The sequence below is a fragment of the Plecotus auritus genome, assembly GCF_963455305.1.
Source record: "Plecotus auritus genome assembly, chromosome: 10".
Taxonomy (NCBI): Eukaryota; Metazoa; Chordata; class Mammalia; order Chiroptera; family Vespertilionidae; genus Plecotus; species Plecotus auritus.
This window is the reverse complement of record NC_137785.1, coordinates 41,723,011-41,749,302: the sequence shown is the minus strand read 5'-3', so window position 1 is coordinate 41,749,302 and position 26,292 is coordinate 41,723,011. Positions and strand designations below refer to the sequence as shown.

General features: G+C 44.0%; 1 protein-coding gene across 3 annotated transcripts; it reads right to left on the bottom strand.

The window, feature by feature from the left end:
- Positions 1–454: 454 nt before the first annotated feature.
- ADAT1 (adenosine deaminase tRNA specific 1) lies at positions 455–26,037 on the bottom strand. Of its 3 annotated transcripts, none has more exons than XM_080643455.1 (10): positions 25,838–26,037; positions 22,170–22,359; positions 21,774–21,842; positions 20,782–20,836; positions 20,163–20,293; positions 12,620–13,238; positions 11,847–11,992; positions 11,226–11,325; positions 7,838–7,924; positions 455–2,308 (listed from the first exon to the last, which is right to left on the bottom strand). In XM_080643455.1, exons 2-10 carry the CDS (start codon positions 22,336–22,338, stop codon positions 2,176–2,178), a joined length of 1,509 nt encoding a protein of 502 aa, XP_080499581.1. In that variant the 5' UTR covers positions 22,339–22,359; positions 25,838–26,037; the 3' UTR covers positions 455–2,175. The 3 variants fall into 3 exon arrangements, with proteins under 3 accessions (XP_080499581.1, XP_080499579.1, XP_080499580.1); XM_080643453.1 differs by having other exon boundaries at positions 1,977–2,253; positions 25,838–26,009; XM_080643454.1 differs by lacking the exon at positions 25,838–26,037 and adding an exon at positions 25,689–25,751 and having other exon boundaries at positions 1,977–2,253.
- Positions 26,038–26,292: the final 255 nt, after the last annotated feature.

Here is a 26,292-nt window from a genome sequence, read left to right as displayed (position 1 = left end):
TATATTAATATGGTTCAATTTTTTTTTTAATAACAAAATATAAAGGGTCTTCAGGAACAAGTGTCCCTCCCACTCCTGGGCCCCAGCCACTCCCTTTCCTTCCCCATAGCCTGTGTTAGTGGTTTCTTGTGTATCTATCTATCCAGAGACAGTTTAGCATACACAAACAAAACAGATATATAACTTTCATCGTTTTTTTTTTAAATATATATATTTATTGATTTCAGAGAGAAAGGGAGAGGGAGAGAGAGAGAGAAACATCAATGATGAGAGAGAACCATTGATTGGCTGCCTCCTGCACGGCCTCCACTGGGGATGGAGCCCGCAACCCAGGCATGTGCCCTTGACTGGAATCGAACCTGGGACCCTTCAGTCCACAGGCTGACACCCTATCCACTGAGCCCAACCAGCTAGGGCTCATCTTTCTTTTTTATACAAATGAAATGTTATAATGCTGTCTTGCATTTTGCTTTATTTTTTGCACTCATATTTAGAAACAAAATTTTGAAGACATATTTAAGTAAAGCAAAATTATATGTTCATTTACCCTTTGATTCAGCAAATCCCACTTCTAAATCTATTGACAAAAATACAAAATACTTTATGTAGCTTATTCACAAAGCATTTCCAAAGGAAAGAATGAAATGTCCACCAATAGCTGAAAATAAAATGAAACAAAATTAACTGTGTGTAGATTTGGAGTAATAACTAGAGGAACTATGTCGTGACTTTAAAACACAATCCCTGGGCCAGGGTGTCTCAACCTCAGCACTGTTGACCTTTCAGGCCAGATAACTCTTTGTTGTGGAGGGTTGGATGCCTTGTGCATCATAGGGTATTAGCACCCAAAGCTCAGGTGAGCTTCCCTTATTGGCAACAGTTTGAATGTACTTTGTTGTTGGGAGAATTTACTGCTGGATGCATGTGACTCCACTGGGAGAGTTTTAAAATGTAGGATGGGGGGTGGGGGGGGCAATGGGGGGGGGGATAAGGACACATACGTAATACCTTAATCAATAAAGAAAAAAGTTAAAAAATAAATAAATAAAATGTAGGAGGAGGCAGCATGCTGTGGCACAAGGAGCAACATGGGGAAGCACCAGGGTCAATCAGGAGGCAGAAGGAGTGAGAAGGAAATGTGGGCAAGAGTCATTCTGTGATGAGGCACGACAGGGAAGCAGGCTTGGGGTTGGCTAGTTTGACTAATTTCAGTGTATGCTGAGGCACAGAGGCTGTCCCTACCTTTCTGGTACCTGGTCCTGGGGTGATTAGGGCATGTAGAAGGTGGCCCAGAGTGTGCCCCAGACAGGAGCTGGTTTGAGTATGAGCTCTGGATTGGTTGGTTTGCATATAAAAGATAGACTCACAAATGAGTCTTACTATCTGTAGGGATAGGCTAGTCCTGGGAGGAGCAGTCTCTCTGGGATCAGCTAGGCCTACTCAAAACAATAGGAATTTCTCTCACATAATTGAAGTCCACTGTGGGCACTAGCTTCAGGCATCCAAACAAGGTCACCAGAGCTTTGATTCTCTTGGCTGTTTCATTCTTTGTTGCCTTAATTCTCAAGCTGGCTGTCTTTATGTGGAGGGCAAGTTCCAAGATTATGTGGCCCTTACAGCTCCTGATACAAGAGGAGAGAGAATCTTTCCTGATAGCTCTGGCAATAGTTCCAGGACTGTCCAGGGCTAGCTCACATTCCTGGAGCCAGGAATAAGGTTTGCTTCAACCAAGTCTCATGGTTGCATAGCTTCCCACTGAGCAGGAAAGGGTGGCTCTCCGAAGGAAGAAAGGCTGGGTATACAAAATATACATCCACTATGCGAGGCAAAGCTCTAGAACTTGCAAAGATGAAAACATCATCTCAGCCCAATACATTTGCTGAATTAATGTAGGAATACAAAGCAGAGCATCACTTTTAAAGTATCATAGTATTTCAAATTCTTAGTTCATATTTTAGAGAAGCAATAAAAAACAAGTCAGAACAGATTCCATGTTCCGCAGTTCCATCCCTCTTGCACAGAAGAGGTATGTTGCTCTGGTAGAAGGCAGACTTTTGTCCTTATTCAGCCTCAAGAAAAGCTAAGGCTTATCCAGCACAAAGGGAAAAACATGGTCCAGCATGAAGGGCTGGAAAATACCTTGCTACCAGTAAGCTCTTTGCAGACTTTCTCTTCTCATTTAAACTGGTGGTAATCCGGGGGGTTTCTGATCCAGGACCCAAATGCCTGCTTCCGGAGTGCGCTCCAGGCTTCCTGGTAAGCAGATGCAGCCTCCTTGTACTCCTGGTATGTTTCTAGCTTCCGCACCCTAATGCACACATACCACCAAGCACACAGGTTCTCATTGAATAGCTCACTACCATGGCCAACAAGACACCTGAGCAATCAACTGTTCAGATTTACTACAAGAGACTTAGGAACAGGATAATCTTAGTATGCTTTCCTAGAGAGACTCTGGCTCCTTTGTAGGAAATTCACTACAAAGTAACATGGATTAAAACAAGCAAGAATGAGCCCTCGCTCGTGTGGCTCAGCTGCTTGGAGCATTGTCCCATACACCAAAAGGTGTTGAGGGCACAAACCCAGGTTGCAAATTCAATCCCTGGCCCTAGTCAGGGCATGTGCAGGAGGCAACTAATCAGTGTTTCTCTCTTTCGCTCTCCCCTTCCTATCTCCAAAATCAATTAAAAAAAAACTCACAAGAAAAAACAGCCCAGCCAGTGTGGCTCAGTGGTTGACCATTGACCTATGAACCAGGAGATCACAGTTCGATCCCATCAGGGCATATACCTAGATTGTGGGCTCATCCCTGGCATGGAGTGTGCAGGAGGCAGTTGATCAATGATTCTCTTTCATCATTGATGTTTCTCTCTCTCCCTCTCCCTCTCTGAAATCAATAAAAAATAATTAAATAAAACACAACAAAACAGGCAAGACTAAACAGAATACTAGTTTTGTCTGGTCCTGGTGAAATCAGATAAAACAAGAATAACTATCATATTTTTGGTCTAAAGTTTCCTAAGTGTCTGTAATTTCCACCAGAGCACAGAGCCATTAGAAACCTCTTGGCTGCATTTTCCCAAACCAAGCAAAGCACTTTCCATTCTACACATACTCTCCTATACCAGCCAACATCCCTCCCAATCCCTTAGTCGTCTCTGCCTGCTAAAAAATGGCCATGTTGAGTAATATCTGTAATACTTATATCCTGTTAAAAGATTTTCTTGTGACAGACTCTTCTCTCCTTTGACCAAATCTGAGTCAGGCTCCTCTGAGCCCTTTTTTCAACTTGGACCTTGAGCTCTGTCCTTGCATCTTATAGTTGAAGAAACTGACACCCATGTCTTATTGATCCAATTTTTCCCTGCTTCTAAGTTGCATCTTAGCTTACTTCAGCAGGGCAAAGTTGCTAACTGCAGCAAAAATTGATTTCAGTTGTTTGATCAATTTCCTACAGCTTTTTGTTGGTTAAAGGATGGGATCTACACACATGACAATGTTATACTTTACCTAAGCCCTGAGTTTCTAAAACACAGCGATGGTTAAAAAAAAATCTCCCTCCCATCCTTCTGTGTCCTGGGAAATGGCTGATCGCAAAGAACTGCCTTTTCCCATGACTTAGATAAGACTCATGGATGCCCCCCTGGGTTACCTATGACAGGCCAGACACAGACCCATCAAATTCCCATTCTTTGCCTCATAATGATTAGCTGAAACCACTGACCAATCTTGACAAAATACCTGGTAACTTGACCAAATATTACTTATACTTCTCTCCTTAGCCCAGGCCCCAGAACTTTGATTCAACCTCAACCCGAGCCAGCATCAGAATGTATAACAACCCCTAACAGCCCTTCCTGAGAATTGACTGACAGCAAGAGAGGACATTTCCTGTTCAATTGTCCCATCACACCACCTGCTCATCCCACTCCCCCATTCCAGGTTCTGTTTAGTCTTGTATACCCCTCCGTATAAAAGAAAACCCCTTTTGAAAGAGAGGATCCAAGATGGCGGCGTAGGTAAACACCTAAACTGCTGCCTCGCACAACAATTTCAAAACTACAACTAAAAGACAAAATGTCTATCACCCAGAACCACGGGAAAGCTGGCTGAGTGGAAGTTCTACAACCAGAAGGAAAGAGCAAACAGCATTGAGAGGTGCACAAGCACTGAAAAGCTGAGGTACGGAGGCACGCGAATTGGGCTGGCGACTGGCAACGGGCAACTGGGAGTGCTGCTTTTTTCAACCCGAAGGGAGACATTACTCCAAACTCCAGTTTCTGGGGAGACGCGGGGGACCCAAACTCCTATGGGGAGAAGCTGGACTGTCTGCCATCAGGTCGGAAAGTGAGGGAGGCTTGCTTGCAGAGCTGCACGCAAAAATAATTGTTTACTGTGTTGGGGCATGGGAAGCGGGGATGTGGTCAGAGATGCAGAGCAGGGCCGGCTAACTGGCAGCCATCGCTGTTTGCCACGCCCTAGCCTAGTGACGCTCTGAGACCCCGCGCCGCACAATCTACAAACCCACCCAAGCTCCAAGAAGCGGCTTTAGCATATGAATGACCTGCCCTATCACAGCTTAACCTAGCAAACTTGCAGCCCAGGTCAGACAGCTCCAAAACCTCCAAACCCCAAGCAAAGAGGAGAAAACTGTAGTTCTCGCTGTAGCTCCTGCTGGGTGGCCTCAGACAGTAGCTGACCAGCACCCCATTGGAGATCCAGAAGCCAGTGTACCTAGTGGTCAGTGTGAGACACCAGATTTCAACTCCTCACATCCATAAGTGACACATTCAAGAGGCAGACTCAGTGAGCACCAAACCCCCACTGAAACAAGTCCTGCACCATAAGCGTGTCTCCAGCGCAGCAGTTCTTCCATTATAGACACAGAAGGTCCTCACAGCCAATTGGCCTGGAGGTCAATTCCTCCCAGTGACACCAACAGCAATAAAGGCTTAACTACACCAAGACTTTACACTCAGCCCACAAGGGGTGTACCAAGAGCGTCCACCTCAGGTGATTGGGGAGGCTGAGCTACTGGCCCCTATAGGTCACCTATCACACAAAGCCACTCCATCAACACAGGGAAGCAGCAAAATGCGGAGACAAAGAAACATGTCACGAATGAAATAAATGGAGGAAAGCAAACTACTGGACAACATAGAGTTCAGAACCACATTTATAAGGTTACTCAAGAATCTTCTAAAAACCGCCGAGAAACTTGATGAGACCTCCAAGGAGCTTAGTGAGACCTTCAAGGACCTTAATGAGAATGCCAAAAAAATGGAAAAGGACCAGTCAGAAATTAAGCATACACTGTCTAAAATAAAGAATATACAGAAACTCAACTGTAGATCAATGTACCCCAAGAATCAAACCAAAGATATGAAATATGAGAAAACAAAAAACACCCAACTGGAAAACAAAAAGAAAAAAGAATCCAAAAATATGAAGATAGTGTAAGGAGCCTCTGGGACAACTTTAAGCGTACCAACATCCAAATTTTTGGGGTGCCAGAAGAAGACAGAGAGCAAAATATTGAAAACCTATTAGAAGAAATAATGACAGAAAACTTTCTCTACCTGGTGAAAGAAATAGACTTACAAGTCCAGGAAGCGCACAGAACCCCGTACAAGAGGAATCCAAAGAGGACCACACCAAGACACATCATAATTAAAATGCCAAGAGCAAAAGACAAAGAGAGAATCTTGAAAGCAGCAAGAGAAAAACAGTTGGTTACCTACAAGGGAGTACCCATATGACTGTCAGATGATTTCTCAACAGAAACTATGCAGGCCAGAAGGGAGTGGCAAGAAATATTCAAAGTGATGAACAGCAAGAACCTACAACCAAGATTACTCTACCCAGCAAAGCTATCATTCAGAGTTGAAGGTCAGATAAAGAGCTTCACAGACAAGAAAAAGCTAAAGGAGTTCATCACCACCAAACCAGGATTACATGAAATGCTGAAGGGTATTCTTTAAGAAGAGGAAGAAGAAGAAAAAGGTAAAGATAAAAATTATGAACAACAAAATGACATCAAAAACATACCTACCAACAAGTGAATCTAAAAATCAAGTGACTAAAAAATCTGAAGAACAGAATGGACTGGTGAATATAATAGAATCAGGGACATAGAAAGGAAGTGGACTGACAATTCTCAGGGGGAAGGGGGTGTGAGGGGTGCGGGAAGAGATTGGACAAAAATCTTACACCTATGGATGAAGACAGTGGCGGGGGGTAAGGGCATGGGGTGGGGTGGGGAATCAGGTGGAGGGGAGCTATGGGGTAAAAAAAGAGGAACACCTGTAATAATCTGAATAAAGATTTATTAAAAAAAAAAAAAAAAGAAAACCCCTTTCCATCTGCCCTTTGAGAGGCTTACAAAACTTATGATTGGAGTGTTCTTGCCATTGCATTAGACCTCCTATTGTAGTAGACCCCTTCTCTTACTGCAATAATCCTTTTGAGTAAAGTCTCTCCTTACCTAAGTCCAGATTTGTTTTTAACACACAGAATGTATGGAAACCCACCCAGTTCCAGCTTGATTCATTTTTCTAGACAAGAAACAAAAAAAACTGACCATTGAAGACTGAAGGGCATCAATACTGACCACAGTATGGATGATGGTGATAACAGTGGCCAGCCTCTTCATATAGAAGTTTCTGGCTACTCTGCTGCTTCCCTGCTGTTATATAATAAAGATTTTGGGCTGGTCTTTGTTGCCAGTTCCTGAATGGGAACCTCTAAATCCTTAGAATTTCCCAAGTGATAGGACTATTTTTGTTATTCATGGTGAACCCTGAGATCACACCTAAGTTTATGTTTATCAAGTTAACTCATGGTGGGCCCTAGAATTTCAGAATGGGGCTGGCCATACCAGAAAGACCAACCAGGAGATGAGAGAACAGGAGCACTGAGACACCTGATACCACTATAACCTCCTAGGGTGGGAGGAGGAGACGAAGACTGAGTTCAATCACATCATGTGAATTATGAGTCAATCAACCATTCTTATTAATAAAACCCCAATAACTCTGGTCAGCTTCTTGGTTGGTGCTGAAAGGGTGATGCATCATCGGGACATGTTTGGGACTCTCCCAGACCTTGCCCTAAGTGTCCCTTCTTTTAGCTGGTCTTAACTCATATAGATTTTCCCCCAATATATTTTTATTGATTTCAGAGAGGAAGGGAGAGGGAGAGAGAGTTAAAAACATCAATGATGAGAGAGAATCACTGATCAGTTGCCTCCTGCACGCCCACGACTGGGGATCAAGCCCACAACCCGGGCATGTGCCCTGACCAGAATGGAATCTGGGACCCTTCAGTCTGCAGGCCAATGCTCTATCCACTGAGCCAACCCAGCTAGGGCCTAACTCATATTTTTTAAAAGGTAAAAGGTAATTGTAAATACAGTGCTTCTCTGAATTCTATCAGTTGTTCTGGTGAATTATTGAACATGAGTGGGAACGCCCTGGGTTTGCAGTCAGTTGGTCAGAAGTATGAGTGCCTTGCGGCCCCCGAGCTTGTGGCTAGCATCTGAAGTGAGGGCAGTCTGTGAGGACTGTGCCCTTATCCCGTGAAGTTTTGCCTGACTCTAGGTAGTTATTGTCTGATAACTGAAAAGGTTTGTACCACAAACCACTCATCCTCCATGCCTCAGATCATACACGTATCTACAAGCAGGGCCATGGGGACGGGATGGAAGAGCATGTGGTCAGTAATAAGCACCCACTGGCCTATGGAAACACCACTCCTGCTAAAGCTTCCTGCTACTCATGAGCCTAAATGAAACCAGAAGTCTTCCTAAATATGAAAAAAAATGGGTTAATAGTGTTACCTGAGGGAGTCTGGCCACTTGTCCTCTGAAATACTGCTTAGCAGCTCCTGGAATGATCTAAAGAGTTCCACTTTGCTGATTCGAGATCTGTTTGGAAAAAGACAAAAAGGGTTTATTAAGTGTTTGCTATGTACCAGATCCCTATCAAAGATGCGAGGCTTCACATGGTATTTAAGTTTGCATGTGCCAGAGATCCATTTCACCTGTAGTGGCAAGGAGAAAATCTAGACCTGAGGCTTTGATTAGGTTGAGGCACAAAAATGAATCTCATCTTTAGAAATGTCACCAGCAGTGAAATCATCAAGGGACAGGTTCAAATGGGGTAAAGGCAGAGGTGAAATTACCAAATCCCCCCCAGAATACCTATCAGCCACCTTGCTACCTCCTTTCAAGGGAGCTGGCCCCTTGGGTAACACTGTTTACAAGAAATTAAAAGCTTTTGTTTCAGAACCTTGTGTGCTGCTCCCTGTATGAAGTCCACTTGGATGAGCCATCTGAGGCAGAATCTCCAGACTCTCCCTTTGGGCACACGAGCCATTGCAGGCCAACCCGCTGCTTCTAACATCAAGCCTCATGGAGGTCATCATTTGGAACAGTGAAGGAAGTGAGTGTGACTTCCTTACCAGCTCACCTGGGGCTTCTGGGTTTGGCCCATCCACGGCAGTGTGTCCTAGACTGTATGTACCTCCTTCCTTTCCCTCATAAACACAATTCACAAGCTGATTTAGAAGTTGGGAACTGTTGTGTGTGCCCACACTGTGTGTCTCCTGTCTACACACCGTATCCTTCACTGTTTCCACAAATGGCACCATCAGCTTGGACACAGTGGCCTTATTGGTACATATGATATAGGGGATTGTACAATCTGTCAAGAAACTCCCTTACCGGACTGGGACCTGGCCTCCTGAAAAGAATCACTGCTTAAAGCAGAACCTTGAGCCCTCACAGGCTGCTTTCCCTGGGCCTGAATTGTGGTAAATGGCTATTGGCACGCAGGAATATAAAGCTGCTTTAACATTGAAAAAAACCCCAAAGCCAAAAAAGTAATGGAACTCATCTCATTAACAGATTAGAGGAGAAAAGTAATATAACTATGAGGAAAATGTATGCAGAAAAAGCATTTGTTAGAATTCAACATCCATCAAATGATTTAAAACCTTTTACAAATGAGAACTAAGAAAGGTATTGAAATTCATGGAGGGTATCTATAAAAACCTACAGCAAATATATGTCCTTAAAATCAGGAATAAGACAAGAGTACTTGTCATCACTGCTTTTATCTATGTTGTTGTTTGTGTTGAATCAGGCAAATAAACATGTCAAAAAAAATCCACCTGTGAAATTCAATTTCACAGCTCAATCCAGATTGTGGTGGAAAGGCCACTCCCCACAATCCCTCCCACCCTGAGGCTATTGCAGAGCACCTGTGGCTCAGAAGGAGGAAAAAGGGTAGATGAGACCAGCTGAGCAATTAGCAAAAGAAGAACCGGTAAGATAGATATATGAATCTCCAAACACACAACAATAACTATCTCATGTCCATCAGCTCACAAGCTCTATACTTCAGCAAAAGCCAATTTGAAGACACAAAATCTTATTTCCATAGTGCCCTTTTTTGCCAATACAATCACTTTGGAGCTTTATTATAAGTGATTCTTGGGTTCCAACCTTGACCTACTAAACCAGAATCCTTAGTGGAAAAGCCCAATTAAACGTTCTTTTCAAAATCTCCCAGGGAGAAAGAACAGTGTTTCTAAAAAATGGTGCTGGGACAACTGAATGCCAAAGAGTGAGGTTGGTCCCCTACCTCAAACCTGATAGAAAAAGTAACTCAAAGTGGATCAGTCAAAAGCATAAGCTAAACTATAAAACTGTTAGAAGAAAACATAGAGTAAATCTTTGTGACCTTGGATTAGGCAATGGTTTCTTAGACATGACACCAAATGCACAAACAACCAAAGAAAAAAATAAGTATCAGTGTTTTAAACACTGTCAAAAGGTGGGAAGACAGCCCACAGAATTGGAGAAAATATTTATGAAAGTGTATCTGATAAAGGACTAGTGTCTAGAATATATAAAAAAATCTTACAACTCAAAAATAAAAGCAATTTTTAAAAATGGGCTAAGGATCTGAATAGATGTTTCTTCAAAGAAGATATACAAATGGCTAATAAGTATGTGAAAAGATACTCACGATCATTAGTTATCAGGGAAATGCAAATCAAAACCACAGTGAGATAGCACTCTACACACACTAGAATGGCTTTAATAAAAAAGACAGACAATAACAACTATTATAAATGATGTAGGATAACCAAAACTCATACATTGCTGGTGGAAGTTTTAAAATGATGTAGCTGCCTGGCTGGTGTGGCTCAGTGGTTGAGCATCAACCTATGAACCAGGAGGTCATGGTTTGATTCCTGGTCAGGGCACATGCCCACACTGCAGACTCGATCCCCAGTATGGGGTGTGTAGGAGGCAGCTGATCGATGATCCTCTCTCATCATTGATGTTTCTCTCTCTCTCTCCCTCTCTGAAATCAATAAAAAATATATATGTATTAAAAAAAATGGTGTAGCTGTGCCCAGCTGGTGTGGCTTACTAGTAGTGGTTGAGCATCGACCCAGGAACAAGAGATGGGGGGGATTGATTCCTGATCAGGGCACATGCCCAGATTTTGGGCTCAATCCCCAGAAGGGGGTGTGCAGGAGGCAGCCAATCAATGATGTTTCTCTCTCATCGATGTTTCTATCTCTCGGTCCTCTCCCTTCCTCTCTCTCTAATAAAAAAAAAAAAAAAAAAAAAAAAAAAAAAAAAAAAAGAAAGAAATTCAACTAAAATGGTATAGCTGTTATGGAAAATAGTTTGGTAGTACCTTAAAAGTTAAATGTAAGGTTAACTTAATACCCAGGAATTCCACTTCTAGGTACACACAAGAGAACTGAAAACATATGTCCACCCAAATCTTGTTAAAAATGTTCATAGCAGCATTTATTCATAACAGCCAAAAAGTGAAGCAAGCCAAATGTCCATCAATGGATGAGCAGATAAACAAAAGGTGATATAATCATACAATGGAATATTATTTAGCCAAAAAACAGAACGAAGAACTGATAAATGCTACAACATAGATGAACCTTGAAAAAATGCTAAGTGAATTAAGTTAGACATAAAAGGCCACATGCTGTATGATACTATTTATATGACACATCTAGAATAGATAAATCTGTGGAGACAGAATGGAAATTAGGGGTTGCCAGAAGTGGGGAGAGGGAAGTGTGGGGAGTGACCGTTAACAGATATAGGGTTTTCTTTTTGGGATGATGAAATGTTCTGGAATTAGTGGTGTGGTGTACCCATCTCCTTCTGTCCCAATGTGCTGTACCTGGCCTGAAGGCTTCTGATTCCCTTCTTTGTTGTTCCCTGCGGAAAGCCATTGGCAGTGACATCCAATGGCTGCTCAGGAACTGCACTCCAGCTGATGGCTGTGAAAAGGTAAGATTCTAGAGTTAAAACTGTTCAGTTTTCTATAAACCCCAGAAGCGTTTTAATAAAAATATTTCCCTGCCTCTGCAGACCCATGAGAGCTAGATATAACATCAGACATGACGGTCACTCTGACCCTTGGCTTCCAGAGTACAAGTGGTTCATAATTAATCCTCTTCCTCCTCCTCATCATCATAACAACTATCACTGAGCATTTATTATATGCTAAACACACAGTAAATGAATGAAACAGAATTTCTCATTTAACCCTCATAACAGCCCTGATAAATAAATTATATTCTTATCCAAAGGTGAAGAAATTGAGGCTGAAAGAGGGTAAGTAGGTTGCCCAGGGTCACATAGAGCATGGACCTGACACAGTGTGGGTGTCTCCAAAGTCCACACTATTGACCATTTGCATGGTAAACAGCCTCCCCAGGCCGAGAGGATGCAGCCCACCCCAAGCCACTCCATGGTCTGGGGACGTTACTCCAGGGCAAGTGGAACCTGGATCCCTTACCTGCTCCACAAGGAACAAGTCGCCCTGGACTGTCAGCCCTTTTTGCCTGCACTGCACAGCGGCTCTGCTCAAACAGTAAATCCGACTGCTGTAATTTTACTTCTTGAACTCCAAAGCCTTTGGGTAAAGAGGAGACATTCTGACACCTAAATGTGATGAAAAATGCATTCAGTTGAGGCACGCTCCTTGAGAAAGTGAGTATCTAGGACTGTGGGCCACATCACCACCCCTGTGTCTCGGTCGGAGGCAAAGGCCATTTGACACAGGCCTTCCCCTGGCCATGGCCTCATCCTGTCCTCAGTTACTACGGCATTCACTGGCTTTAGCTGCCTTCTTTAGGGAGACCACACTTGAGTGGTCATCCTTTGTCATTTACCTTTTTAAAAATTAACACTAATGTTTGAAGGTTTTTTAAAAATTTAACAGCAATGTGTGTACACTGTAGAAAAATTAGAAAATACAATAATCACAAAGAAGAAAAAACTACCAATAATACCACATCTCAGTGGTAATAAATATTAATACCTTTGTGTATATCTTCCTACAATCTTTTTCTATATGCATATATACTTTAAGACTAAAATGAACTTACTTTATCTTCTAAATTGTTCTTTAAACATTATGTGCATCTTACCATATTAAATTTCCTCAACAGAAGTCTTAACAGAAATCACTTGATCTATTGCTGGCCATTTTAGTGATTTCCTTTTCTTTTTAAGAAATGATGACACACAATGCTAAATGTTTGGAGCCCTCCCTCCCTGCCCTCTCACCTCCTAACCAGTGCTCTCTGCATGGCTTCCGGGCTGTACGGGCACTTCCCGATGACCACAGCGGCCAGGTAGACAGGCTCTTCTAGGAAGTGCATCAACAGTGACCCCTGGCATCCGAGGACATTCCACCGTGCCAACTTGTCGCTGCAGGACATGGAGCAAGTCCTGTCTCCCCGGCCTGGCTTCACTCGGAGCAGCCCTACCCGGTGATACGCAACACCAGGCTTCCCCGAGTCTCCAACTTCGCCAGGCACACACTTGGCTCCTGTCCTATAAACATCCACCACTTTGGGACCACTGGGGGCCATCCCAGTAACAGTGGCCAGATCCTCTGAGGTGACATTAGAGCTGCTGACACTTGGTGGGATTGGGCCACTTCCCTGATTGCCAAAACTCTGATGGTGAGCCACACCGTTGGTGACTTTTCTGTCAGGAGTTCCTGGCTCAAGCCTCATTTTTTTGGTCACGGGACTGTCCGGGTCTTCACATTTCCTTTTATCTTCAGTAGCTTCCAGGTTACCACTGGCTTCCATTGATGGGTTATGGGCCCAATCTCTACTGACAGGATAGCAAGGCTGATCTTCAAACTCGAGCATTGGAATGATGGAGGCATCCCCACCTACAGGAGAAGAAACCCCTTAAACCAGTGGTTCTCAAAGTGCCACTAGCCACAGCAGCATATCTTAGGAACTTGTTAGAAATGCAAATTCTTGGGACCCACAGTAGACCTGCTGCAACAGAAACTCTGGAGGTGTATCCAGCAGTCTGTACATTAATAAACTCTCCAGATGATTCGGATGCAAACTCAAGTTTGAGAACCACTACTTTAAACAAAGCTTAATATTATTCTCCCAGCTGACCTGAGATGAATTAAGAACAGTTGCCCAAATTTGCCTAATACAAATCCTTTTGTTGAAGACCCCAAACCTCTGCTAGACTCAGTGAGTTATAATCTCTGGAGAGGAGGGGTCTGGAAAACTGAATATTTTAACAAAGATTCCAGGGAACTCTTATCACAGGAAGTTTTGGAAACACTAGGTTTAATAAATATTTTTATTGATTTCAGAGAGGAAGGGAGAGAGAGACAGAAACATCAATGATGAGAATCATTGATTGGCTGCCTCCTGCACGCCCCCTACTGGGGATCGAGCCCGCAACCCAGGCATGTGCCCTTGACCAGAATCAAACCTGGGAGACCCTTCAGTCTGCAGGCCTACGCTCTATCCACTGAGCCAAACCAGCTAGGGCAACACTAGTTTTAGACCAGGGTTTCTCAACCTCCGCATTATTGACATTTTGGGTCAGATAATTCTATGCTGTGGGGTCTGTCCTGTACATTATAGGATGTTTAGCAACCTCCCTGGTCTCCACATTAGAGTTCCCTAGTCTGACTATCAAAAATGTCTCCGAGGTTGCTAAATGTCTCCTTGGGAACAAAATAGTACTACGCTGACAACCACTTGTTTATTTTTTTTTTTTTTTTTTTTTTTTTTTTTTTTTTTTTTTTTTTTTTTTTTTTTTTTTTTTTTTTTTTTAAATAAATCTTTATTCAGATTATTACAATTATTTCTCCTTTTTTCCCCCATAGTTCCCCTCCAGCCATTTTCCACCCCACCTTCTGCCCTTACCTACCCCCCACTGTCCTCATCCATAGGTGTATGATTTTTGTCCAGTCTCTTTATGAACCCCCCCATACCCCTTTCCCCCTGAGAATTATCAGTCCACTCCCTTTCTATGCCCCTGATTCTATTGTATTCACCAGATTATTCTGTTCCTCAGGTTTTTAATTCACTTGATTTTTAGGTTCACTTGTTGATAGATATGTATTTGTTGTTCATAATTTTTATCTTTCCTTTTTTCTTCTTCCTCTTCTTTAAGAATGCCTTTCAGCATTTCATATAATACTGGTTTGGTGGTGATGAACTCCTTTAGCTTTTTCTTGTCTGTGAAACTCTTTATCTGCCCTTCAATTCTGAATGATAGCTTTGCTGGGTAGAGTAATCTTGGTTGTAGGTTCTTGCTATTCATCACATTGAAAATTTCTTGCCACTCCCGTCTGGCCTGCATAGTTTCTGTTGAAAAGTCAGCTGACAGTCGTATGGGTGCTCCCTTGTAGGTAACTAACTGTTTTTCTCTTGCTGCTTTTAATATTCTCTCTTTGTCTTTTGCTCTTGGCATTTTAATTATGATGTGTCTTGGTGTAGTCCTCTTTGGATTCCTTTTGTTTGGGGTTCTGTGGGCTTCCTGGACTTGTAAGTCTATTTCTTTCACCAGGTGGGGGAAGTTTTCTGTCATTATTTCTTCAAATAGGTTTTCAGTATTTTGCTCTCTCTCTTCTTCTGGCACCCCCATAATTCTGATGTTGGTACGCTTGAAGTTGTCCCAGAGTCTTCTTACATTATCTTCAACTTTTTGGATTTTTTTTTTTGCTTTTTGCTTTTTCGGTTGAGTGTTTTTTGCTTCTTTGTATTTCAATTCTTTGACTTGATTTTTGTGTTCCCCTTGTCTGTTTTTGGGTCTCTGTATAATATTTTTTATTTCAGTCAGTGTATGTTTAATTTCTAGTTGGTCCTTTTTCATCTCTTCGAGGGTCTCGTTATATTTATCGGCCTTTTCTAGGATATTCTTAAAAAGCCTTATAACCGTGGTTTTGAATTCTATATCCAGTCGTTTGTTTTCCTCCATTTCTTTCGTTTGTGATCTGATTCTTAGACGCCGCATTTTCACTGCTTCCCTGAGTTGTTAGATTTGTGTGCTAGGTTTCCAATTTGGCCCAGTGGGTCTGCCTCCCCAGTTAACCTGAGGTGGACACTCTTGGTGCACACCTTTGTGGACTGTGTGTACAGCCTTGTTGTAATTAAGTCTTTATTGTTGTTGGTATCACTGGGAAGAATTGACCTCCAGGCCAGTTGGCTGTAAGGATCAGCTGTGTCTATGCTGGGAGAAGTCCGGTGCTGGAGACAGCCTTATAGGATTAGACTTGCCAAATTGCAATAGCCTCTGTGCTCAGCTTGGATGGGGTGGAGTCTCAGTCTTGGCTTCCCATCAGCCTTGCCCTTGCTAGCACGTGTGTGCCTTCAGTCCTCTGCCTTCCCGGCTCCCGATTCTCCGCCCGAGAGTCCAGACTCCCCCCACAAGAGCGTGGGTCTCCGGGGGCTCGCCTGGAACTGGGGTTCACTGCAGTCAGAACTGGGGCTCACTTCAGTCAGAACTGGTGTTCAGTGCCGTCAGGAGCCTCTCACTCCCTTCCGCTAGGGAAAGCCTGTGGCAGCCTCCCGCAGCCTTTGTGCGCACTGGCGCGAGCGGACTTTCAGTCTTCCGCCTTCCCCGGCTCCCGAGTCTCCGCCCGAGAGTCCAGACTCCCCCCACAAGAGCGTGGGTCCCCGGGGGCTCGCCTGGAACTGGGGTTCACTGCAGTCAGAACTGGGGCTCACTTCAGTCAGAACTGGGGTTTTGTGCCCTCAGGAGCCTCTCACTCCCTTCCGCTAGGTAAAGCCTGTGGCAGCCTCCCGCAGCCTTTGTGCGCACTGGCGCGAGCGGACTTTCAGTCTTCCGCCTTCCCCGGCTCCCGAGTCTCCGCCCGAGAGTCCAGACTCCCCCCACAAGAGCGTGGGTCCCCGGGGGCTCGCCTGGAACTGGGGTTCGCTGCAGTCAGAACTGGGGCTCACTTCAGTCAGAACTGGGGTTTTGTGCCGTCAGGAGCCTCTCACTCCCTTCCGCTAGGGAAAGCCTGTGGCAGCCTCCCGCAGCCTTTGTGCGCACTGGCGCGAGCGGACTTTCAGTCTTCCGCCTTCCCCGGCTCCCGAGTCTCCGCCCGAGAGTCCAGACTCCCCCCACAAGAGCGTGGGTCCCCAGGGGCTCTCCTGGAATAGGTGTTCAGTGCAGTCAGAACTGGGGTTCAATGCGGTCGGGGGCTCCCTTCCCCCTTCCGCCAGAGAAAGCCAGCCAGGCACTCCGCCGCCCTTCCTCTCTGCGCGCACCAAGACCCTTTGCCGTACCTCCAATTCTCTGTGAGCTTTTCACCTTCCTTCTAGTTGTAGAATTTTCACTCAGTCAGCTTTCCTGCGGTTCTGGATGGTGTCCGTTCTGTCTTTTAGTTGTAGTTTTGAAATTGTTGTGCGAGGCAGCAGTTTAGGTGTTTACCTATGCCGCCATCTTGGTTTCTCCTCGACAACCACTTGTTTAGAATGAGCAGTTTCCCAAGTGCATTTTGTGGAATGTTATTCCACAAGATATCCTGGAAAACAAGTGGGTGGCTTATTTCATGGTTAAATAAGTTTGGCAAACAATGCTTACAATTTACCCATCTTGGAGATGTATGTGCATATCCTCAGAGTAAAAACTCTGCAGTAAATTACACAGCTGGTGTTTCCCTACACTGGTTTAGGGATTTCTGACCTACTCTGTGCTTACAGGGAATAGAAAAGAAACAAAAACAGCCCGGCCGGTGCTGCTCAGTGGATAGAGCGTCGGCCTGTGGACTGAAGGGTCCCGGGTTCGATTCCGGTCAAGGGCATGTACCTTGGTTGCGGGCACATGCCCAGTAGGGGGCGTGCAGGAGGCAGCTGATCCATGTTTCTCTCTCATCGATGTTTCTAGCTCTCTATCCCTCTCCCTTCCTCTCTGTAAAATATCAATAAAATATATTTAAAAAAAAAAAATAAGCCAGTCAGTGAAAGATATGGAGTTTCCTCAAAAAACTAAAAATGGAACTCCCATTTGACTCAGTGATTCCACTTCTAGGAATATATCCCAAGAAACTAGAAATACCAATCAGAAAGGATATATGTACCCCTATGTTCATAGCAGCACAATTCACCATAGCTAAGATTTGGAAACAGCCTAAGTGCCCATCAGCAGGTGAGTGGATTAAAAAACTGTGGTACATCTACACAATGGAATACTACGCTGCGGTAAAAAAGAAGGAATTCTCACCATTTGCAACAGCATGGATGGAACTGGAGAGCATTATGCTAAGCAAAATAAGCCAGTCTGCCAAAACCGGTTTGGCTCAGTGGATAGAGCGTCGGCCTGCGGACTGAAGGGTCCCGGGTTCGATTCCGGTCAAGGGCATGTACCTTGGTTGCGGGCACATCCCCAGTGGGAGGTGTGCAGGAGGCAGCTGATCGATGTTTCTCTCTCATCGATGTTTCTAGCTCTCTATCCCTCTCCCTTCTTCTCTGTAAAATATCAATAAAATATATTTAAAAAAAAAAAATAAGCCAGTCAGTGAAAGATAAATACCACATAATCTCACTCATTTATGGAATATAATAAACAACATAAACTGATGAACAAAAACAGACCCGGAGACAGGGAAGCATCGATCAGATCGTCAAACCTCAGAGGGAAGGTAGGGGAGGGTGGGGGTAAGGTAGAGAGATAAACCAAAGGACTTGTATGCATGCATATAAGCCTAACCAATGGATACAGACACGGGGGGGGGGGGGCATGAATAGGGGAGTGGGGGGCAATGGGGGGATAAGGACACATATGTAATACCTTAACCAATAAAGGAAAATAAAAAAGGAGCACAGCTCTTGAGAAGGGAGCTATTTCTTCAAACACTAACCTAATGTGGTGCTTTTCTAAAGTGTGTGAGTAACACATCTGTAGCTTTAAAACCCAAGAGTGGGGAAGGCAAGAGATGCATTAGTGGGCGTGTTGCCAGAGAGGCTGGCTGGCAGATTTCCAGAGACCTCATAAGGTGACAATGACTTTGGAGAATTTATCAGGGCTCACCTCCCACTCTGCAGGCTCAGAGATTTGATCTTGACAGATGCCTGAATTCGAGAGGCTGACTCATGCTAATAAGACTCACAAATAAGAGTCTGAAGTAACTAACCCATGCACCAAATTATCAATTAATAATGAGGACTAAATGCCAAGAGAGCCAAATAGTCACATTCTTTAGGCAGTGTTCTTTCTTTCTGCAGACAAACCATGGGTGGACATCACATTTAAAAATTTTTTTTAGAGCTCTCCCTCCAGGGAACACGCAGGCAGCTTCCCCTACCCCCTTATCTACAGCCCATTAATTCCTGAGCCCATTTCTTCTACTGTTCACTTCTATTTCTGTGACTTACTTAATAAATTTTCTCTTAAATTTTTGGATAAAAAATATTTTTTTAAATGAACCAGGGAGTTAGATTAGTGGCTCTAGATTTTTATTTCACAGACCAGTAAAATTTCCAAAAGATTTTAGATTAACAGAAGGCGATCAACTTTTTATTCCATCTAGTAAGGTCTTTAAGAATCCTAATTACTGTTATTTTAAAAAGATTAAAATCTTATAACCTTTAATTGAAAGAAATTAGCTTTTTTAAAAACTCACTACATAGTCCTGATTTTTCTCATAGATCAGTACACTCACAGAGCAGTACCAACCTACGGACATTGATTTATGTCATTTGATTAGGTGGTCGGACTAGCTTGATCCCCAGATGCATCTGATTCTCTACTAGAATCAGCCAGACCCTGGCTACTCAAAGTGTGGTCCACAGGCCAACACCACTGGCATCAACCATGACTTGATTAGAAATGTAGAACCTCAGGCTCCACCCCAGAATTTAAATCTGCATTTTAGCAAGATTCCTGGGTGATTCGTATGCATATTACGGTTTGAGAGGCACTGAGTTAGGAAACATCCTTTGGTCCTAGGACCAGAGCACCTACTGCTAAGAACAGCATGGATGAGCCCTATCATTTTTCTGGCCTTTGACTCTTAACCAACTCTTTTTCAATAGACTCATTCTTTCTTAAACTATATTTTTTATTTGAGTTATGATCAAGTCTTCACAGCTATTCTGTCTCTTAGAGTGATTTCCTATCTTTGCTCTAATTACATGTGTTACTCTTAAAGTTTAATACACAGAGAACAATCTTATATCCTCATTTCAAAGATTTTACGGTGAGGACAGCCATCCCTGAGTTGTTGCCTACCAAGGGCAGAAATTATTCTTAATTTTCAAGACAAAAACCAATAGAAATGACTCTCTGTAGGCCAGGTCTGGTCTTCCTGCCTAATGCAACCACAGCACCTGAACATCCTCCTGTAACTCACCAAAATTTACCTGAACTAACCATGATTGTCAACATTCCCTAAAAGACTATGAGAGTAAGGAAGGGCCTAGTCTTACTCACTGCTATGTACCCAGTGTGTCATACTGTCCCTGACAAATAGTAGAAAATATTTGTTTAATGCATGAATGAGTGAATGAATGAATGAATGAGTGAGTGAATGAAATAAGTTTATACTTCTAAGCCTTATTGTTGGTTTCAGACCTGGTGGGGATTCAGCTTTATGTTCCCCAGTCCTGATTAGAAACTGAGAAGTGAGTTCCCCTGCCCGGATACCCCCGCCCCCTGCCTTTTCTTGGCAGAGAAATGGTTAGGCACACTGGCCTGTTCACAAAAAGGCACTGCTGTTGATTGTAGCTACACTTCAGCCAGAAGTGCTTTTTTTGAGAAACATATCTACGGATAAGACGAACATAAGGAAGTAAACAATGCAACATTAATCCAAAGGCTTGACTATACTTACAGGGCGTATGGCTGGAGAAAAATAAAAACGAAAGGTCTGGTCTGAGTTTCCACAGTCCTCTCTGGGTTCCTGGGATAAAGATGCTATCCTCCTTCAGGGTGGCTGCCAAGTGAAGTTGATGGAGAAGGTACCTAATGGGTGCAGGATGTTATCAGAAAGAATACCAATCTCTGTGGTAAAGGGGAAGACTGGCTGGGTAATTACTAAGAAAGAAAGATCTACTAATGACCAATGGAACTGATAGTTATTTGGAATTATGAGAAATCTAGACCAGTGATTCTCAGTGTGGTCCTTGAACTGGCTGCATAAGCATCATCTGGAATTTGTTAGAAATGCAACTTCTAAAAAAAAAAAAAGAAAAGAAATGCAACTTCTCAGGCTCCACTTTTGACCTGCTGATTCAGAATCTTTGGGGGTGGGCCCAGCAATCTGGATTTTAACAAACCCCTTAGGTGATTCTGATGTATACTCAAGCATGAGACCCATTGTATAGACCAGTGTTAGTCAAAGTTTAGTTCACAGGCTAAATAACATAATCAGTTTTGCTGGGAGCTTATTAGAAATGCAAATTCTGGGGCCAACCCAGGCTAAATCAGACTTTCTGGAGATGTGACTTTACCTTTGGAAACTCCTTCTGGCTATGACCTCAGCATGGCTATCATTGAGGATATCTCCTGTGGCAAAGACAGGACACTAGTGAAGACACAGGAACCTGGAGACGCCCTGGTTCCTGGCAGCAGAACACAGCAGTTTCCCCCAGAACCCAGGATGGCCATGTAGCTCCTGGAGGGCTTTGCCAGAAAGCATCACAATCATTAACGGCAATGCATTTACTGCAGGCTTCCTCAACTCAGCACTACTGACATTTTGGACCAGAAAATTCTTTGTTGTGGAGGTCTGTCCTGTGCATTGTAGGATGTTAAGCAGCATTCCTGGCAGGCCAGCAGCACACTCCCCTCTCCCAGGTGTGACAATCAAAAATGTTTCCAGACATTGCCAAATGTCCCCTGGGGGCAAAATCTCCCCTAGCTGAGAACTACTGATTTATAGGGAAATCTTTATCTGGAGGACAGGGGTCCAGATTTTGTGTGCTCTGGTATCATACGTGGGCTCATGCTAATACATTTCCATGGGATTCAATCCATAGTGGTCCTTGAACAACTTCCTCATATATAGGAGGAAAAGCTAGGAGAATGGGCAAAGGAAACTTGAGGAGGCCTCTGCTAACTGGAAGCAGAAGATGAAGATGCTAGATCTCCAAGCAATTTCCATATTCTTTTTGGTGCCGAAGTCTAAGTCAAGAATGCTTTCTGGGTTTTCAGAGATACTGAAAATTAGCTAAGCCCAGGGAACTTCTGTTTGAGCATGAAAATACTGGCCAACTTTCAATCCTCTCAGAAAGCACGTTCCTGGCAGCCTCTGCTTCCACTGGTTATTCCCATTCTTTAAATGAGGTCTGTCCTTCCAACTGGAGCCAGTGAGAGTCAGCGTGAACTGAAATGTCAGCCATCTCAGTAATATGACCCCTTGGCCCTGGAGAGGAAAGTGCAACATGGACACCATTTCCAAAGCTCCCTAGACAGGCAATGTTTAGACCCAATGTGGGCTTACCGCTCTTCCTCATTTTGGACTGGCCTATGCATTTTGTTCCTGTCCCCATTGAGACAACTTCCTTTGTCACTGAGGGGAGAAAAAAACGAGTTATTAGTAAGCTTTTAGAATCGGAATAGTCCCCAGGCCTTGGGTTTAATAAGTCTGCACATTCCTCAGCATTCCTATAGGCCGATCTGTTGACTAATGAGTTTGCCGACCACTGACCCATCTAGGACTGCGGTTCCAGCACGGCCATTTCCCACCGCTTGAAGTACTGCGCCACCTGGCGGAGAGCAGGGGAACATGCCCAATATCGCAGTTTATACTCAGCGACGACTGTCCCTGTGTAGAGCCCTGTATCATTCTACCATCTCTGACAAAAAGAGGGAGAGTTTCAAGGAAAAAAGGTCTCACCTTGCACCTGTTTGTCAGGGCAGTCACGGGCTTGGCCAGTTATAGGCTGTATCTTCACCACGGCTGCTAGTAACGTCCATTCCCGGTTGGGCTCAGGCTTCCCCTGCTTGGGCAGCCTGCTCCCATAGTGCTCGTAACACAGGCGCGCAATCTCATCCGGGGTCCACATGGCTGAGCTGGTGCTGAGATCCTGATCAAAAATCACAACCGTCGTAAGTATAGAAAGGAGGACCAATGCACAATGCTACACCCTCGCACGAGTGTATTTCAACAGGCTTTCAAGTGTAGCTCAACCTGTGTTCACACTGAGGTTTCTTTATCTGAAACTCTAGGGGTCATTTTCTCCTACTTCCCTGCCTATTTTCATCTTTTAGGGAAGATAAAAGAAATCCCAAATCCTACCAACCCCAGAAGACAACTATTTCTTCAAGCTGTTTTTTTAAAAATGTATTTTTATTGATTTCAGAAAGTAAGGGAGAGGGGGAGAGATAGAAACATCAATGAGAGAGAATCATTGATTGGCTGCCTCCTGCATGCCCCCCACTGGGGATCGAGCCTGCAACCTAGACATGTGCCCTTGACCGGAATAAAACCCGGGACCCTTTGGTTCCCAGGCCAACGCTCTATCCACTGAGCCAAACCAGCCAGGGCCAAGCTGTTTTTTATCCTTGCTTTCAGGTATTTTATTTTTCTCTCTCCTCTATCCCCTTCCCCCCAAATTGGTTCTCTTTTTGAAAAATATATTTTTATTGATTTCAGAGAGAAAGAGAGATAGAAACATCAATGATGAGAGAGAATAATTGATTGTCTGTCTCCTGCACACCCCTCACTGGGGATTGAGCCCCTGATCAGAATTGAACCTGGGACCCTTCAGCCTGCAGGCTGACACTCTATCCACTAAGCCAAATTGGCTAGGGTGCAAATTGGTTCTGTACTTCCCTCCAGTAAGTCTCCACTGATGCCCCTCTCAGGAAAGCAACCCTTTAATTTCTCCTATAACATTTTATGATGCAGAGTGAAGTGACAGAGCCCAGTAGCTTCTCACTAGTCAAGTGTTCTCATAGGAATTGTGAAGAGTGTGGGTTCTAGTCACCATTTCTGGGTTCTAATTATAGCTTTGCCTATATTAACTGTGTGGAACTGGGTAGATTGCTTAACCTGTGTCTGTTTCTTCATCTATTAAAATAATAATTATAGTCAAATTTAATCCATGGGGTTATTGTGAGGATTAAGTATCTATAAAAAGTAACTGCTATAATGTTGAGCGTAATTAGTGTCAACTGTAATTAGTATTACTAAAAAGAACCTTTGATTTGGAGGAAAATCAAATTTGGAGGAACCTTTGGATGTGAAGGAAAAAGGGGCCACATCCTAAACCTGACAAGCTCAGGGAAGGCCTATATGGCAAGCCTTACAAACTCAGAGACCAAAAGTAACTACGTAGATGACTTGAATATAAAACTTCCTAACAAAAAGCAATTATGGTGGGTAGTCATGTCCTCGGCCTGTAGATTCCTTGACAAAGGTCAATCTTTACCTTAAGTGAACCTGTCTATTGGCTTTTTGCATCGAAGAAAACATACTTTTGAAATATCAGAGTATTCTCCTTTTCCAGACCCCTGAGAGCACAACTACCACCAGAGCAAGAGACCAAAGAAGCCCTCATTGTCATCTTGTTCCCCACATACCATCTCTAATCTATAATAAAAGGGTAATATGCTAATTAGACCAGACGTCTTCTGGACATCATTCCGGATGTCCTTCCTTATGAAGCCAGGGCCAGAGGGAAGCTAGTCCGGGTCCCTGGTGCCTGCGGGTGGCTGGAAGAGGGAAGCAGCCCAGGTCCTGGGTGCTAGAGAGAAGCCCAGGTCCTGGGTGCTAGAGAGAAGCCGGTGACGGCAGTTGGGGGAAGGAAGGCCTACTCTTGCACAAATTTTCGTGCATCGGGCCTCTAGTCTGTAATAATAAAAGCGTAATATGCTAATTAGACCAGACATCCTTCTGGATCACCTTCTGGACAAAGCCCGGGCTGCAAGGGAAGGCCAGGTCCTGGGTGCCTGCTGGTGGCCGGAGGAAAGCCGGGATCCTGGGTGCCAGAGGGAAGCCGGTGCCGGCAGCCGGGGGGCAAGGAAGGCCTACTCTTGCAGGAATTTCCTGCATCGGGCCTCTAGTGTGCTATAAATATTGATGATTGACTATCCTGTATCTACCAATGTAAAACATCTGTGTTTCTCTCTTTTGCCTTTTTATCCAATCCCAGAGATGTCCCTGCTTTGCTTTCTCCAGCCCCCTTAATCTACATGGATTTCATGTAACCCTCCTATGTCTCCTTTTATTCTAATACATAAAATAAGTTGCGAAACTGCTATTCTCTAAAGCATTTTCTCAATCCATCAAAATTTTGCTTCCTGGCATTTGTCAGTTTGGTTCAAATATACTCATAAAATCATAGGTTTGGACCTTTCTTACCTCCACAAAGCTTACATCAAAACACTAAGGACAACCAATCACAGCCAATTAGGCTTTAAGCTATAGCCAATAAAATAATTTCTTTTTTTGCTTATACACTTTCTCTGTCTTTCCCTAGCTCCTGTCTGCAGAGTGCTCCAAACCACTTCCGGTTTGGTGCTGGAGGATTAGTATTGCTTTTTGCTCAAATAAACTTTTAAAATTCTTTCATATGCCTATCTATTTAGCAGTTCAGATGTGCAGACCTATTACTGCAATAATTGGTCATAGAAAATCAGACCAGAGTGATTTAAAACAAGAATCTGGCAGAAACTGATATAACTGTTACTTTAAAGTCAGAAAACCAAGATAAGTCTTGCATCTATCTATTGGAATAAAAGAAAAGTATGGGAGACCCTAAAATCCTCCATTTGGATTTCCCTCTCATTTCTAGGGGGAAGGGATGCGGCTATCACAGGGCAATATATTTTATGAAGGCAGATACTCAGAGAAACAACCTGTAATTAAACCAGAGATACACATCACAAGCTACTAATAGCAAGGAAGACAGAACTTGCTGTAAGAAACGCTGACGCCTAAGATGAAGCAGCCCAGAACTGTGTATCACCTCATTAACATATGTGAGTCTGGATGAGCCTGCACAATAGATGAAGAAATGTTTTTTATATACTGGCTCCACTAAAATTCAAATCCACTCTCTCCTAGATCTTGAACAGCTTCTTCCTATGCCACAATAGTTCAGTTAAACAGGCTTTTTTTTTTTTTTTTTTCTGGCCCGTAAGACCAAGATCGCTTGTTATTACAGTTGCAAAGAGCTTATGAACACACTACCTTTTGAAGTAAAAATTAAGGCAAGTCGGCTGCCAGGGGAGTGAAGGGTTTAGCGATGTTGGGAGGACGGCAAGCCACTCCCTTCAGGCCCCCTCCTCAATAAACTCGGTAGCGGACCCTCCAGGCCAGGGCTGGGGCCCATTCGTCCAGTTACTACAGACACCCAAGGTGACAAGGGAATCTCCAGGCCCGTGAAGCAGGGACAACGTGCGCGCCTACCTCCGCGGGTTATGCGGGGTGCGGCTGCGAGGGCACCCCCCCCGCGCTCGCCCGCAGCTAGAGCTCTTACACGCGGCGTACACTGGCACTGCCGAGCAAGGAGCAGCACTTTGCCACGTAGCGCGCATCAGGGGTGGCACGGTCCTCACCTCTTCCCACACAATATGGCCTCGGAAAAGTCAGACCGAGGGCACCTCACCGGGAGTCCAAGATCCCCAGCTCGTTCGCGTGCCCACAGCCGAGTAAACCCACCGTCTCACCGTCGCTCCCCTCCCACCTTCAAGACGCGCGCCCTCGAAGGAACGAGCGGAACCGCGCAGTGTCTGGAACGTGACGCCACAAAGAGGCTGTTCTTCCAAGCCCCGCCCCCAGAAGTTCGCAGGGAATGCTGGCTCTTGTAGTCCTTCAGGGGGCGTGGTGCTGGTGCTTACAGCCCGGCGGCTTGAGAAAGCTGACTCCCGGGTAAGATATGGTTCAAATAATAGTAGAATGATATCATGTCTTGGAACACTAGCCTGAATTGCTGTCTAAAACAGCAATGTCCAATAGAAATATAATTTGAGCTAGATATGTAATATAAAAGTTTCTAATAGACATATTTTAA

Bases quoted from the DNA above. Each gene is read 5' to 3' on its own strand.
- ADAT1 (XM_080643453.1), bottom strand. From the start codon at position 22,338: ATGTGGACCCCGGATGAGATTGCGCGCCTGTGTTACGAGCACTATGGG. The intron at 7,925-11,225 runs GTACAGCACATT...TTTTCCAAACAG, and splicing joins ATCAGAAGCCTTCAGGCCAG to ATCTCGAATCAGCAAAGTGG. The intron at 2,254-7,837 runs GTAACACTATTA...TCTGCTTACCAG, and splicing joins AAGTGGCCAGACTCCCTCAG to GAAGCCTGGAGCGCACTCCG.